General features: G+C 37.5%; 1 protein-coding gene across 3 annotated transcripts; it reads left to right on the top strand.

Moving 5' to 3' along the window:
- Positions 1 to 6,035: 6,035 nt before the first annotated feature.
- Positions 6,036 to 16,015, top strand: LOC137725530 (putative 1-phosphatidylinositol-3-phosphate 5-kinase FAB1D). Of its 3 annotated transcripts, XM_068464253.2 has the most exons (14): positions 6,262 to 6,368; positions 6,696 to 6,718; positions 7,315 to 7,547; positions 7,652 to 7,685; positions 7,773 to 8,480; positions 9,098 to 9,242; positions 9,317 to 9,652; positions 10,205 to 11,044; positions 11,629 to 11,963; positions 12,368 to 12,494; positions 12,643 to 12,798; positions 13,349 to 14,725; positions 14,796 to 15,062; positions 15,308 to 16,015. In XM_068464253.2, the coding sequence occupies exons 3-14, from the start codon at positions 7,316 to 7,318 to the stop codon at positions 15,650 to 15,652; spliced, it is 4,902 nt and encodes a 1,633-aa protein (XP_068320354.2). In that variant the 5' UTR covers positions 6,262 to 6,368; positions 6,696 to 6,718; position 7,315; the 3' UTR covers positions 15,653 to 16,015. The 3 variants fall into 3 exon arrangements, with proteins under 3 accessions (XP_068320353.2, XP_068320355.2, XP_068320354.2); XM_068464252.2 differs by lacking the exon at positions 6,696 to 6,718 and having other exon boundaries at positions 6,036 to 6,368; XM_068464254.2 differs by lacking the exon at positions 6,696 to 6,718 and having other exon boundaries at positions 6,231 to 6,368; positions 7,264 to 7,547.
- Positions 16,016 to 16,783: the final 768 nt, after the last annotated feature.

Here is a 16,783-nt window from a genome sequence, read left to right as displayed (position 1 = left end):
GGGAGACAAGGGAACATGTGGCCCCTAGTGGCTCACAAAACAAGGTTCATTAAAGACAAAAATACAAATATCTCCCAAACATGAAATTACAAAATTACCTTCGATGTTCCGTGTTTAGTAAAATTTAGGACGAGTCGTTACAAAAACTATCCAAAGAGCTTAGTCAAGCTTAATTGCTACAAAGTTGCTGGCCTAACTATTACAATTTACAGTGATATTACGTGGTAAAGAGAGAAAATCTTTGAATTTCCATCACTTACAAGCATCCTGCAAATGACAAGCACAACAATAGGCCTTTCAAAAGTTGTTGGCTTGTACTAGTTTTTCCAGCAGACCACACCGCTACAACTTGCAATATTCAGATATTATATATATAGGTTGGTTAATGAGTCTTTTTCTTTTTGGTGAAAGGGTTGGTTAAAGAGTCTAAACACCAAAGAGTGGATAATCCTCTTGAATAGCAAGTTGGAAATTGATTAACCCACTTTGAGGGACAATATATTATAGTTAACTTGCATATGTGTAATAATATATGTTGGAAGTCAAAACGAGCATAACGAACGACGAAGATCATTTAGAGGTCAATTCGGTACTACATAGCCATTAGATGACTTGAATTCACGGAACCAAATGAAATAATCCAACTCAATCCAGATCATTCAAGGAATGAAAAAAATTTCCCCTTATCGAACTAACTTTTCATCCAGAATTTCTACTACCTTTTTTTTTTTTTTTTGAAAACGAATTTCTACTACTTTGATATTCGGTAAAAACATATGCAAGTGAGGATTTTTTAGTTTATTACTCTCGAAATGGAGAGAAAAAAAAAATCACTGGGAGTCTGGAAGAGGATCAAGGTTTGTGCATGTGCTGAGTAGTAGAATAAATAGTAGAAAAACGATTTGCCATTAGCCTTACCGGAAAATAATTATATACCGTATCATCAAGCTTTTTGTGTTTTCATAAAAATTTTAAGACGTGCTAAATTGTTTTAGTGAATATGGCATTTCTCCTTAACTACTTTGTTCCGAATTTAAGTTAATAAAAGTAATTATCCACAAAATATAAGTATTAGCTTAAAATCAAGCAGCTCGAAACACATGTGTGAAAACTTAAAATATTAAACTATATGCTACTCACATGAAATTTAAAAGTGAAGAATTGAGAAAGGGAGTAAAAAAGAATTTAAAAACTTTTAAGCCAAAAGCCGTCGAGGAAAACTGGAAAATGTAGACAAAAGCCGTCATTGCGGGCGGCTGAATGACATTGGGCAGCGTCACAAAGCTTTTGACCCTCCAATTTTCTATTTTAATGTGAAAAATCCACTTATGCAGTGGTATCCTCAGAACATAATAAAGAAATGGAGCAACACCAATCTTATTACAATTCCTGGGTAACGTATCAGATTTAGTTTCAACTTAGTAAAATATTGGTATACGTCAATGTATATCATGACTGATGAAATTAACTATGTGCACTATAAATTTTGAAAAAGGATTAATTATATTTTGTCCCTTTCAGTTCGGATGCAAAATGCCATACCTCATTTTCAAACAATATTTGGTTTCTATGCTTACATTAAAATATTTGTTAAATTGATGTGGCAAATTATGAGCCCATGTTTTTACCAACGTGGAGGCCAAATTTGTCCATGTGGATAATAAAAAATTAAAAGTAAAAAATTTAATTATTGTTGTGGTCTATTTTACTGAAAGGAGAGAGAGTGCGGCAGAGCGGGATGGAGAAGGGCATGAGGTGTGTTATTTAACATCGGTATCTACGTTATGAATAAAAAAAAATTAATTAATTAAATTGAAGAAACAGAAAATTGAAATGAAATTTAAAAAACTTACTAGAAGGGCTATGAAGTAACAGCAGAGCTAGTGCCACTCGTCCATCCTTTCCACAAATTTTGGAATTGGATTTGTCAAAGCTTCAATAGGAGATGCACAAGTCCTGTAGTACTTATGCAGCTTTGAACTCCACTCTTTGAATCGATCAGCCCTCACCCGGTTTATGTACTCGGGCATAGCCGACTCTTCTATATCGATCTCGAAGTTAACTTGAAATAGACAAAAAAAAAAAATGTTCATTTAAAAAATACACTAAATAAGTAAAATTAGTACAAATAATAAATTTTAAAAAACAATACACTTATTGTTATCTCTGTCATCACCCTGCACCTCAGGGCGAGCTTCTTTCATGTAGGGGCAATCATGGGACAATTTGGTAAATATGAAGGCTCCAATGTCGTAAGCCAATAGGTTATGGACTCTGACATTCACTCGTCGAGTAAATGGATCGTAAACGACCACCATCTTGCCTTGTGTTATGCGGTGATCAATCGCAATGACGATATGTGGAAGAAAAAAAACCACAATAAAGAAACAATAATTCACATTAAATTCACAGTAATTTCAAAAGAACTATTGAATGACCTTATTTCATAAGATTCAATATACTAACATTTTTATTAAATGACATTATTTCATAAGGGGATAAGATCTTCTAGTATCCTAAACACAATCTACAAATGATTTACACATTGTGATATAATTAATATCACGACACTCCCCTTGAGTGTGTAAATACCCAAGTAATTGTCGCATTAGATCTTCATGGATGATATAGAAGCAGTTGATGAAGTCGTCTCGTCTAATCGGCACAGGTAGTGAATGCGAGTCTTTATTGGGGATTGCATATAAGAGTATATCTCATCAAAATTTGCCCATGGTAAAACCTAATGTGATAAACCCTTAGTCTAAGGAGAAAAGATGAGTTAATGCAACATGTCGATACTTAACATTTTTAGGATGTAAGTAGTAAAAAACTCCCGCAAGGGTCTGACCATCATGAGTTAATGCTCATGATCTAAGTGAAAAATAATACATTAAGGTCAAGTGAGTATACTTTAGGAAACCCTTTGAGTTCGACAATACTCCCTCTAAGAACTACCAGAGTTGCAAATGAGATAGTTACACATACCAATTCTTCGAACAAGCTTCTGGAAGGTTGACGTCAGCAATGACTTCGTGAAAATGTCGGCAAGGTTGTTTTGGGATCAGATTTTCTTGACTTCAATATTTGGATGCTTTTCTAATGTGGGAAGGACACAATAAACTTGATGTTGACTGTGGAGCCAAAAATAATCACAATGCGACACGTGAATTTTTGGATATAAAAGGACAAAAATACCCTTGAGGCGTATCGAGATTCCTACATACGAGCAGCGGACATTCATCCCTCAACCAAGTTAAAAGTGTCCAAAATAGGTAACAATTCAAAACCTATTTCATCCATCATCATCAAATCTTCTCCACAAGGTAACCTCCAAAACATTCCTTTTAAATTATGTTAATTGGCTAATTAATGGATTTATTACCTAATTAATCTATTAATGGCCAATTAAACTACCAATTACACCCAAAAAATACACAAAAGGCCGGTCACCTTCTTTCCCAAGGGGGCCGGCCATGCCTTATATATTCTACCTCATTTTCTCTAAAAAGCTAAGTTTTCACTCTTGATAAACACTCAAAAATTCTCCAAACATTTTTCCCTCAAAATTCTAAATTTGGCATCAGAGGTTCTTTGGCCAAAGCCACACCCCCCCAAAAAAAAAAAATTCATCGTGGGCGAGCGAGGCTTTTGGCCTTGACCTAAGATGTTATTTGTTTTGTAGGTGCAATTTTTTCCAAGAACAAGGAGGAAGAAATTTGCATCCACAAATTGGTGCTTTCATTGAGAGCTTCAGTCCCACATTTGTAGAAGACTCTTGCATCCAAGGTTTTTTCTATTTTCTTGTCCATGTGTAGATTTTTTGTACGTTTTTATTATTAGAATTTTTTATTTGCAAAAATTCTTTGATAAAACATAAAAGAGAAGTACAATGGCTAGAAATTTAGAAAATTCAACAAGTGAAAATTCTAATATTCAAGAGATGGGACTGCGGCGATCCACGAGGCCAAATGTGATAATGAGTGGAGCGACACCACCACCACGAGGTTCTACCACATGAACCATTGCGGTAGCCACCATGGTGGCCACCCGTAACGAGGTCCATGGTGTCACCACCATGGCTCAAGCCATGCCATCCAAGGCTCACGACATCAAAGCCACGACCCAAGCCATGTCATTCCATTCCTAATGCGAGCCTAATGCGTTGCCAAGCCGAGCCCAAGCCTCGCACCCGCGTGCATCACATGCCGAGCAGCCTGCTCCTGCAGCGCAGCCTGCTCATGTGGTTTCCCAAGTAGCCCAAGTCGGCCTGAGACTATCTCAACCATCTGGACCAACCATTGAGCTGAGGGCATTTTCACCATATTTCTCCGCGGATTTGACATTTCCCAATTCAAATCTCGCACCCGAAGTTTACCACCCTTTCACTGCTCAAGGAGGCACATTCTTTCCAAGCTTTTCCAATCCGAATGGCAAACAACACTTAGCCCGACAAGTCATAGAGTTGACGAGCGCCTTTGCACAACAGACTACCTTTGTGAATCAGCTTTTGCAACGCACTGAGATCCAATGTGCCCCAAACAAGGTGTCCCGAAGTAGGACAAGGGCAGACGAGGAACCTATCCGGCAGCATCTCGGCAAGCAGCCACTCAACCAGCCATGAACTAAACATTCAGGTAGTGTACACTCCTGATTGGGCCCCCGAGATAGCGTATACTCCCGTCTTAGCCCGCGGAGGAATGTGCACTCTCGACTAGGCCCACAGACAAGTATACATTCACGGTTGAGGCCACACTCTGATGATCAACATGAGCAACCTTCCAGGCGAAACGTTCATTCGCGGTTAGGCCCACAAGGAGCATCATCCACATCACATCGGAACAGGCAGCACGACGGAAGGAAAGAAGCAGTCACTCAATCCGGCTTAAGTTCAACCGGCAGCCAACGAAGAATCCCCTCGCCTGCTAGGAACAGACCACATGCACCGCTACCGTGGCATAGACGAGCCGAGAATATAGAAGAGTAGCCTGGACCAGCAGGTCAAGACCGGGGGCAGTCAAAAGCTCCACTACCCCCAACAAAGGTAAATCCAAGAAGAAGTAGAGAGACTCCTTAACGAACTATTGCGTGATTTCTAGCACAATGAAGTGGCTGATGAAGCAGTATGGAGGGATATGACCAACATGAACAGGTCACCCTTCACGGATAAGATCAAATAGTTAGAGCCTCCACGCAAGTTTAGCATGCCACACTTCACATCTTTCAAAGGAGATGGAGATCCGAAGAGGCACTTGAAGCACTACCGAATCAGGTCTAGGGTTTGTAGTCGATGAGTGAAAAGCTAGAGAGAGAGTCGCTCCCTTTGAGTTATGTCAAATCCTATATTTATTTTAATCATATAAATTGTTAATTCAAAGAATCATAATTCTACACTTACACACTAATTAAGTATGGGATGATCTCAGTGATTGTTTCACAACTGACTTTCACATATATTTCATGTTCGGAGTGCGATTATTGAGCACAAACAAAAGCAGCAGTGGGTTCCCCAAATACCACACAAACCGCAAGTCCCTGTAAAAAAATCATCTCAACACATAGTTCTTGCATTCTTAATTCCATCAATATGGCCACAATTCTTCATATGGTTGCCTTAAATGGATAAGTTGTCATGTCATTCAAACTCAGTATAAAGTATAGTTCCAACTCCAACCGACTAAAATCAGCCGACATGAACCAAAGACAAATCTAAACAGTGAAGTTGACAAATCTGAATAACACTAACCGAATCCGAAATTAAAAAATTTACACGATGATTACCTATAATTGTAAAATGCCTGGAACTTAATCTCTAAAATCGAACCACTTGAACCAGTTCAAAAATAAAATTTGACGGATTGAGTTGTTATATCTATGATACATTTACTTACATTCTTAAATATGATATCACCGATAAATATCACTAGACGGTGATATCATATTTTTGCTTATTATATATGAACGATGGAGAATACTTTTGTAATAAAACTCGAAAAAGAAAAAAATAGTTCTTTTACAGCTAGCAAACACTTTTGCATGGACCCCACTTGTAGGAAATTCAATTCATTTCCTTCCTTTTCTTTTCTTTCTCCTTGAATTCATCCGTTCTTTGACAATCCCCCCAATTCCCTCTCTCCATATTATACGACTCCAGTCCGAGTCTCTCTTCTCCGCGTCTGACAGACTCTCTTTGTGGACTCTCACCACCACCACCACCACCACCACCACCAACTTCTTCACTCCCTTCTACAATTCTTTGCTTTCGATTTCTACTGCTCAAATACACGCCTAATAGTATTATACTCTGGAGTCTGGGATCGCATGGATGTCGCAGCAGACAGCCATCTTTGTTCCTTCCGATTGCTTTAACAGTAAGTAATCAATTTATTCCTTCAGTTTTCTTTTTCTTGTTTAATTATTTGAGCGCTGAAAATGGTAGGTTTTTTTTATTATTATTATTAATAAATAGTTTATTTCTTTATTTTGTATGTGTAATAATCTTGTCCAGTTGTCGAATATCTTGGTGATTTTAATTTTGGTAACATGAGATTTTGATTGATGATTTTCTTTAGTGGATCACTTTTTTCACTTCAAATTCTTTGTTGGGTTTGTGGGGTTTTTCTCTGAATTTTGCTTATCAATTTTTCTGAATCAGTTTTTTTCATATGATTTGTTCATAATCTGTTCTCTTGGTGAAGGCTGGAATTCATTCAAGAATTGGGTATATATCTTCACTTGTTGCTTCTTCTTTTTTTATTTATTTTTGCATCTTTTATTTGTAATTTTTTTTTTTTTTACAAAAACAAACCCAATTTTTGGTTTCGGTTTAATGTAAAAATATTTAGGAAGATTTGTGCGTTTTCCGTTTGAATATTCATTTTATTTAGTACCATGTGGTTATTTGATGACCAAATTTTAATCTTGACTTGGTTTATTTGGACTTTCATATTATTTGGACTGGTTGTTCAACCTTCTTCTCTCTTTTTTCACTGGGTGATGTAAGTATGTGTGCATGTCCATCACCTTGTTTTTTTGTAGTATAATCTGATTATGAACCGATTTGTATTGATCCTCGCAACTAGAATTCGTGTTTAGAAATATCAGATAACCATAAAAGAATCCCGCTTTCTTAAACTTTTAATGGTCAATCTTTAAAGCGTTAAACATAGATTTTCAACCAGCGAAGATACGATTGGTAACTGGTTTTCCTGTTTTTCCTTGTATTATTGTTTAATTTTTCCTATTAATTTTGTTTGAACCAAATAGGTGACTAATTAGAAGTCTGTTTTCGGTTTCCTTTTGGAATTGGGTGTGCAGTATGTGTCACTACTGTGGTGCAGAATTGACACAGTCCAAGGAAAAGAAGATCAAACAGGAGAATTTGAAATCATTACCATTAGGTACAGGAGGCCCCAATAAGTATTGCAAATTTTGTGCAGAGAAACAGGAGCGAGAATCTATCAAGCAGGGTAATGCAATTTTATATACAATGCCAATGATCAGTCCAGCAACTTCCTTGTCACGCAGTGACAGTTGTGTATCTAGCTGCAGTAAGCGTACAATTTTGTATGATACATTTTGGCCGTCTTAAAATAACAGAAGTTTAGTCTATGCTGATGTGTTTCATAATTTCTTTTAACTTCTATTCTGTTAGGTGAGTTTTCTGTTGATGTGAGCTCATGCAATAGGTATGTACCCTCCTTTTAAAATTTCTGGTTACAGTAATCTTTCCTAAGTACTTTGCATGACCAATATTTTACTTTAATTTCCTTTAGGGGTATTCAAGAGGAAAACACGACAGGCAGTTCTCAAGAGGATCCCATTTGTCAGTCTAATGGGAGATTACAACACTCAAGCATTGGACATCCAGTAAATGGAATTGATAGATCAAAAAAACAGAGGCAAATCAACCTGAGCGAAAGTAGTTGTGGTAGTGATGTGTATACCGTAAGAGATGTTCAGATTATGCAGACAAGCGATGACCATGACACAAAAGGTAATGTTAATGCAAACACTGGTTCGTATAGTGATGGAACTGAGAACTCAAATTCTTTCGAAGATGATACAAATGCTGAGATATGGGAACCCCCTGAACCTGATGATCCAGAGGATGACATGGAGGGTAGTGTTGCTTTCAATGATGACGACGAAGAGGAATGTGGTGATGGCATGAAATGGGGTAAACCGAGTTCTTTGAGTCATTATAGAGATGAAGGAAGTGGGATTTATAGGTTTAAAGAGGAAAAACAAAGAGCAATGGAAGCAGTGATTAATGGAAAGTTTAAAGCCCTGATCAGTCAGCTACTTAAATCCGTGGGTGTTGCATCATTGGGGGAGGGTGGTGAAAGTTGGGTGGACATTATTGCTTCTTTGTCATGGGAAGCTGCTTCATTTTTAAAACCTGATGCTGTTGTTGGTAAAGCAATGGATCCAGATGGCTACGTGAAAGTAAAATGCATCGCAACTGGTGTTCGCAGCCAAAGGTGACAGTAGTAAATAACTGGTTTTCTTTTGCGTTTCAGTTTTTAATTGTTAATTATCTTCATCTGTTTTTTTTTTTAAATTTAGGTATTTTTATCTTTGTCGATATCTTTATATTCATTGAGAGCATCATGGCTGCATGTTTCGGATTTTTTTCTTTAGAAAATTGTTGTTGCTAAATTTGTAAATGCAACCTGAGCTTCTTCTTTTTTTTTTTTTCCCTCTCAAAGTTATATGAGGTTGAAGAGTCAGTTATTTCGACTTTATCTACAACTACAACTTATAATCTTTATAAATAAATAAAAAATTATTTCTCCTTAAATAAATAAAAAATTTAGCAGCTTGTTGCTCCTTTCCATTACGGAATTCCTGAAAAAGATAATTAAATTTTTGCCTTCTAACTCATTAGATGTATTTTTTAATATAGGGAATGCTTGCCTGGTTGGTTGCTTAGAATCACCACCCAAAATTTCTATTGTTTCATTTTATTGATTTTTAAGACTTTTGAGATGCAATTCAACAGTGTAATAATCACCTCACTATTAGTTTTAGTTGGCATATTCTGAGAATACTTGTCATCTGGGAAGATGAAAACCTAAATTTGTGTATTCCACTGCAGTCAACTAGTGAAAGGTTTGGTCTTCAAAAAGCATGCTGCACACAAGCATATGTCGACCAAGTACAAGAACCCAAGGTTGTTGCTAATCAAGGGAGTACTTGGTCAGTCTTCAAGTGGATTGTCATCCTTTGATTCAATGGAACAGGTAACTGGATAATAATTCAGTCATTATATCAGGGCAGTAAACAATTACGTGTTCTCATATTTTCTTGCTAACAGGAAAAAGGTTATCTGAAGTTTGTCATCGAAATGTTAGAACTGTGCCATCCAGATGTGATTTTAGTGGAAAAAACTGTTTCTCGTGATATTCAAGAGTCTATTCTTGACAAAGGAATGACACTGATCTTTGACATGAAGCTCCATCGCCTAGAGAGAGTTGCTCGTTGTACTGGATCACCAATTTTGTCATCAGATACAATGACGAGTGAAAAGCTAAAAAAGTGCGACTCTTTTCACATTGAAAAATTTAAAGAGGAACATGCTGGAGGTGGAGGAAAGGTCCCAAGTAAAACATTAATGTTTATTGAGGGCTGTCCTACACGCCTTGGCTGTACGGTTAGTGAATAATCCACCCCATTTTAGTCTGATATTTGCATGATCTATACACACATGTTCCAATGCTGAATACTGTAAAGACACTCCAGAGTCTATTTGAATATGAATTTTCCGTATAATATTTGATTCTTACATGTTGCATTGTTCGTTCTGTAACATTTACGTTCAAATAGCTTGAGCTTAACTTAAATAATTGCATCTTATTTTTTCACCCTTATTATTAAAAATAGTGCCATACTGAGAACTGCTGCTCAAAGGAGCTGCTGTATTTCCAGAAAATATTTATCTCATCTCAAGTTATATTTACTCAATATGCCTTTTTTAATCTACAATTTCAGAGCCCTACAACTTCTTTAATTCAATCGATGTGCCTTCTTTCGCCATCATTTTTTTCGAGTCATAAAACTCTTTTTTCATTGGACTTCTTGAACATACTTTTGTGATCTGACACAAGCAATCATATGATAAGCATTTTGTCAAATTTGATAAGAGAATGAAAACTTTACTGCTTAGCATCTCATATGAATAACCGTGCTTGAATTGACCCTACAGATTTTGTTGAAAGGAGCACAGAGTGATGAATTGAAGAAGGTCAAGTGTGTAGTGCAGTGTGCAGTTATTCTGGCGTATCATTTAATTCATGAGACTGCTTTCCTTGTTGACCAGAGAGCAATGTTCTCTACACTTCCATTTGCTGATGTAGAAACTGATTTGTCCACTGATAAAGAAACCCTTAATTTAGGATCTATTAACCCATGTGTTCATCAGAATACAGAGACTAATGCTGAAACTGGGTCTGATACAGTTGATATTCCCAGTTCCAATGGATTTAATGAAGGATGTTCCCACGATTCTACCTTGGAATTTGAAGGCCATTCCACTTCCGATGCATCTTACAACCCTGCTGTACTTCCTGGCTTCTCGTCCATTTCAGCATCATTAAGGAAAGTTATAAGGGAGAATTTTCCTCAAGCATCTTCTTCTTATCAGTCTCTTTCTTCATACTTTGGATTCAGTGGAAGAGAACTGAATGACCCGATCACAAGATCTGTTTCTGCTTGTACAACTCCTGAGGCAACTGATCATTGTGATGTTGAAGATAAAGGTAGTTTCCATGAAGAGAGATCGCTTAATGGGCATAATCAGACTTCATTTACATGCTCAGAAGCTTCTCTTGAGGTGAAAGAAAATGGTGGAAATAGTGAAGATCAAATGAAAAGTAAGAACCAAATTAGCCATGTGTTGGATTCTCAGAGTATTTTGGTTTTGATGTCTAGCCAAAATGCTTTAAGAGGCACTGTTTGTGAGCAGAGCCATTTTTCTCATATCATGTTCTACAAGAATTTCGATATCCCCATCGGAAAGTTTCTTCAAGATAATTTACTCAATCAGGTTGCACATATCTCTAACTTTAGGCATTTTATTGACATTTACTTGTTGCATTGTATGTCGTAAATGGTTAGGTCCAATGTGTTATTATGTATGGGTTAGGATCCAGGGACACACATTTTGACACATGTTTTTGTGGCTCCCATGTAACTTTTTTCAAGGATCTGAACCGTCTATATTTCAACTCATCATTCATTGATCATCCTTGCAAAAATTGGACAAATCCAAAACCATTAAGACATTCATTTGCAGTGAAGAGGATGGACGAACACGGTTCTACAAAGAACACTAAATTTAATCCAATGGTCATATGTGTTTCAGATTTGGGTGCTTTTTAGTAGTCAAGATCTTTGAGGTAAGACATAAAAGATAGATGGTTGGATCGTTGAATACATTACAGAGTGGGCCCCACAAAACATGTGTCATAGAGGTGTGTCGCCGGATCCTAACCCATTATATATATATGTTTTCTGGAATGTTTCAGTGTTATCTGCTGAAGGCTGTTATTTTGAGTTTTATTTAAAAAAAAAAAAAGAAAAAAAAAGGCATTTTTGAAGATGGGACTGAATGAAACTTGTATCTTGCAGCAAAGCCAGTGTACATCATGTGGTGAACTTCCAGAAGCTCACTTCTACCATTATGCACATCGTAACAAGCAGCTTACTATCCGAGTTAAACGGCTCCCTGGAGAAGTGCATTTGCCTGGTGAAGCAGAAGGGAAACTTTGGATGTGGAGTCGATGTGGTAAATGTAAATCTAGGAATGGAATCTCAAAGTGTACAAAAAGAGTATTGATTTCCACTTCTGCACGTTGTCTATCATTTGGAAATTTCCTGGAGCTCAATTTCTCGAACCCATCTTTGTCTAATTTACTTTCTAGCTGCGGCCATTCTTTGCAGAAGGACTTTCTCTACTTCTTTGGGTATAAATTTATTCACTCTCATCTAGTGGTACTTTTGGCTTATATCAGCAGTTACTTAAAGTGTATTTTCAAACCTTCTAGTTTATGAAAGGATTTCCATTCAATTACATGGGGAAATCTACTTAGGATTATGCACTATGGGAGGTTGCGTTTGTCACTTATCTGGTGCATGGGAAGACATTTCCTAGGTTAAAAAGCATTTTGATGCCGTGCTACATTCCGTTTTTATGGTTATTTTAATTTTTAGAATAAAATCATGGGAAAAAAGTTGCATATTCTTTTGGATTGGATCTGTTAGTATATTTTGGTGCATCTACTTTTATATTAAGTCTGCAAGAAAGCAACTGTGCACCTTTTATTTTTTATTTTTTATCCTTATTATGTTATTTTTGGACGGTCTGCAGATTAGGCCCTATGGTTGCTCTGTTCAAGTATTCCCCTGTCACGACTTATACTGTTTCTGTGCCTCCTCTGAAGCTTCCATTCAGCAGTTCAATTAGACAAGACTGGCTTATGAAAGAAACTCAGAATGTATATATATTTTCTGATTTTTGCTTACTTCTTTGATTTCTGATGATTCATTATTATGTCATATGCCTATGGCAGAAACATTAGCCTTCTATTACCTAACCTTTTCCTATTTCCTTGCACTGGATGTGACCTTTTTGTTTCAATCCAGGTGTACATGAAATTGATTTACTTGTTCACAGAGGTTGCAAACTCTTTAGAGAAGATGAGATCTCAGTTTGATGGGTTGACCTTGAAACTTCGAGGCTCATTTAAAGAATTCTCTGACATCGAAGAGATGCTAAAGCAAGAAAAATCTGAGTTCGAGGTCACCTTTCTCTATGCATTTTTTTGTCCTGTTAATTTTGTGGTATGTATTGCATAAAGGCTTTGTTGTCGTTGAATTGCAGAAAGGATTGCTTGGTAGGTTTGAATGTGAATGCATTTGTTACAGTATGTTGCTAACATTGCCCATACTTCTGTAGTGGCTTTTGTGATCTGTGAAAAAGGTTGTATTGCTCGAGTGTTCTTTATTATTTCCATAATAATTGTCTAATTTGTTTGTGTTCGGACATTTGGTCTGGATCTTCTCATTTGTATGTAGTATGACATTCTTGTACAGATTTGTTGTCCTTTTAAAAAATTATTACTTTTCAGATGCATTGAATTCATTTTGTTATTTGTTTTAAACTGAACTTTTAAGATTTCCTTTTTAAACATTTAAGAATGATGTTATGAAGGATGTGAGCTTTGTCTGCTTATAAATCTTTAGTTCATGAACTTCTTTAGTTCACGAATTTTGTTTGTTCTCAGTAGTAAATTCAATTGTAGTAAATTTGCCTTTTATCCTTTTCATTGGATCCTAATTACAAAAACAGGTAGTGCTCAAGAATGCTGTTACCAAGACTGAGAACTCGGACCAGGCTGCCTACAAACTACTTAGCTTGAACAGAGTACTGTGGGAACTGCTCCTTGAAGCATGCATTTGGGAACGGCGCTTGCATTCATTACTGTCACTAGATCCTATGATGATCCATTCTAGAGCTTCTGAGAAGGTAGAGCCAGAAAAAGTTGATTCGGATATTGGTATCAATTTAGAAGTCAAATTGGATACAGCTGCAGAAGCTGATGGATCTCCAATAGAAGACATTCCAATTGAAGGTCCTGTTCAAGAATCTAATGGAGCTGATCCAGTTGATGTGTCTGATTTGGCTGAGGGTTTCAAAACACCAAATGTGGATGGTTCAAGCCCAAAACAGTTGGACAGGCAGGGGTCCAATCTGAGAAATGGATCCAGCTATGATCATTGTGAGAATGATCAGCTAGCAGAAAATGTGGATTGTGGTGCTTTTGCTGATTCAAATCTATCAATGAAAGGTACTTATTACCGTTCACAATCATTCGACTTGGAAGGTTCACATGACTGGTTTTGGGCACCGTTCTCCGAAATTCGTCAAGTTGGTGTGAGAGATCTACAGAGAGTGTTCTTTTCAAAGTTTGAAACAATTAGTAGCTATACTGCAGAGCATTTACCCACAGCATATCAGCTGATCACGGAAGAAGGGAAAATGCTGCACATTCCTCTTGGAACTGATAATCATATTGTGTCAGACTATGAAGGAGAACTGTCGAGTATGATTGCTTGTGCACTGGCCATATTGAAAGATCTACCTTTACAAACAGAGGTTCTTGCTGACGATAGCAAGGGAGAGAGTGGAGTTGCTGCGAGAACATTTGAGCATTTACACGGTCTGACTCGACTTCCCACTAATACTACCCTGCATTGGTCTTCAAATGGTTCATTAGATTTAGACTCTGTCCATAATATGGCAAGCATTTCTTCAGATGAGTCACGCTTCTCCAGTTTTGATGGGTTGAATTTGTTGGATTCTCTGGTTCCGCCTGGAACTGTCAACCCAGTAGTCCCTCTAGGAGTTTCAAAATCACTTGGCAAGGATAAATATACTGTAATATGTCCATATGCCAATCAATTTCGTGATCTCCGCAGTCGATGCTTCCAATCTGAAGTTGATTATATTGCTTCCCTTAGCCGTTGCAGAAACTGGGATGCTAAAGGTGGGAAGAGCAAATCCTTTTTTGCCAAAACACTTGATGACAGGTTGATAATTAAAGAAATCAAGAAGACAGAATTTGAGTCGTTTATGAAGTTTTCTGATGAGTATTTCAAGCACGTAAAGCTTTCTTTTGACAATGGGAATCAAACATGCCTTGCGAAAGTTCTTGGGATTTATCAGGTTTGTAGCATTTGATTTTCTTTCCATTGGCGGATTGTTTCTTTCTGCATACTAAAATTTTTCTTTGTAGGTGATTGTGAGACAGACAAAAAGTGGGAAAGAGATGAGGCATGATCTGATGGTCATGGAGAATCTTACCTTTGGTCGGAACATCACTCGCCAGTATGATCTGAAAGGTACTCTACATGGTCGATTCAATTCTGCTACTGATGGTTCGGGAGATGTTCTTTTGGATCAGAACTTCGTCAATGACATGAACTCATCTCCACTGTATGTTAGTAACAAAGCAAAGCGTATATTGCAGCGGGCTGTGTGGAATGACACAACTTTCCTCAATGTGAGTTGCACATATTTCACTCCATTTGTATGTAGTTCCGGATCTTATGAAATTCCTTTAATAACGGCAGAGGATATTACTGGTCCTACCCTATCTAGAAGGGGTATCTTCCGTTCTATGATAATTTTTTTATTCTGCATTTAATTGTCTTCCACCCGGTTTATTGTCCATTGGCTGCAATTCTATTCTAATTCTATTATAACCTCCGCCAATAAACTGATATGGTTTTGTTCTTAAATTTTCAGTCAATCAATGTCATGGATTATTCATTGCTTGTGGGAGTAGATACTGAACGCCGTGAGCTTGTATGTGGTATTATTGATTATCTTAGGCAGTATACATGGGACAAGCAACTAGAGACATGGGTGAAGTCTTCACTTGTGCCAAAAAATGTCTCGCCGACTGTCATCTCTCCAAAAGAGTACAAGAGGAGATTCAGAAAGTTCATGTCTAAGCATTTCTTGAGCGTCCCTGATGATTGGTGCTCACCAGAATCCTCTGACCCTCGTCACCAATGTGCTGTTGGAAATGATGATTCTTCTCATTCAAAATCCCATAGGAAAGGCGGATTAAACAGTTCGTCAGCCTAAGCCAGCCTTTTATCTGGTATCATCATTTTTCTTTTTTCCATCGACATATATCAATGCTGCTATTACTGTAAATAGTTCATCGTCCAGTTCTGCCCTGTTATTGTGCGATTTTTGGCAAATTTCTGGGGATAGTTTCAGACCTTTTGGTCACAATATTCAGCTAGAAGTATAATTTTTTTTTGTAAAGCCTATTTAGGAGGTATAGAGTTGCAGTGGACGAAAAGCTGTGAGTAAATTGGAATCAGTGAATCGTAGCCATTATTGTCGTTGACGACATTGTTTCTAGTACATCTGTAAATGCTACTCGCGGATTTTCAGTGCCTGAAGTGTGCAAAATACAAGCTAGTGAAAAATCTTACACAATTTATTGCTCTTACTCGAGTTTTGTTTTTGTGTTTTCCGTTTTCTTTTTCTTTCGGCTTTTCTTCAGTTCGGCTTGAAGCTAATTTGGTTAAAACCCTGCATTTGGTCTATTAAGTAGATTATATGTGGGCTTGTTTTGGTCTTTACATACTGCTAAATTGCTAATCCAATAAAATATGGATGTTGGTCAATTTTGCATATCTAGTTGTGAATGGTTAGTTGGTGACTTATTTGTGCACTCGCTAATCTACTCAATCTACGAGCATCCAAAGAACTTTTGCTGGGATCGCATTTAAGAGGGACTGGCCACCACCACCCAAGCAGCCACACCACCATCGCAAAGCCGCCACCATCGAGAAGAAGACCCGGCGAACCAATTGGATGAAACGGAAAATGGAGGTGGAAAACCACCCGCGCTATGAGCGCTCCCATAATCCTACCAAGTAGTGCTAAAATCATTTTAAGAGCCACCCAACCCAAAGCATGTCTCCCAATGAGATCCATGGAGGAAACACAAGATGAGTCGAGTGGCTGAGGCTGGTGGATGGCGACTCGCGGCTAGGAACAATCATTGGAGTGGATGGAAGAAAGCATGAATCCCGGACCTGAGACGAGAATCGTCCTAAACTAAGACAAAGCCCAGAGAAACTGAGGCAGAGGCCAAAGAAACTAAGATAGAACTCAAGGAAACAGAGGCTGAGCTCATATACAAAACCACCAGATACAAGGATCATAAGCACAACAAAACAAAACAAAAAATGTAAGGAA

The sequence above is a fragment of the Pyrus communis genome, chromosome 5 (assembly GCF_041283825.1).
Source record: "Pyrus communis isolate YQ-2024b chromosome 5, ASM4128382v1, whole genome shotgun sequence".
Taxonomy (NCBI): Eukaryota; Viridiplantae; Streptophyta; class Magnoliopsida; order Rosales; family Rosaceae; genus Pyrus; species Pyrus communis.
The sequence above is the reverse complement of the archived record's forward strand: the minus strand, read 5'-3'. Positions and strand labels throughout refer to the sequence as shown.

Coding starts and splice junctions, on each gene's coding strand:
- LOC137725530 (XM_068464252.2), top strand. CDS start 7,316: ATGTGTCACTACTGTGGTGCAGAATTGACACAGTCCAAGGAAAAGAAG. Junction 8,481..9,097: donor ACTGGTGTTCGCAGCCAAAG/GTGACAGTAGTA, acceptor ATTCCACTGCAG/TCAACTAGTGAAAGGTTTGG. Junction 15,063..15,307: donor ATGACACAACTTTCCTCAAT/GTGAGTTGCACA, acceptor TTAAATTTTCAG/TCAATCAATGTCATGGATTA.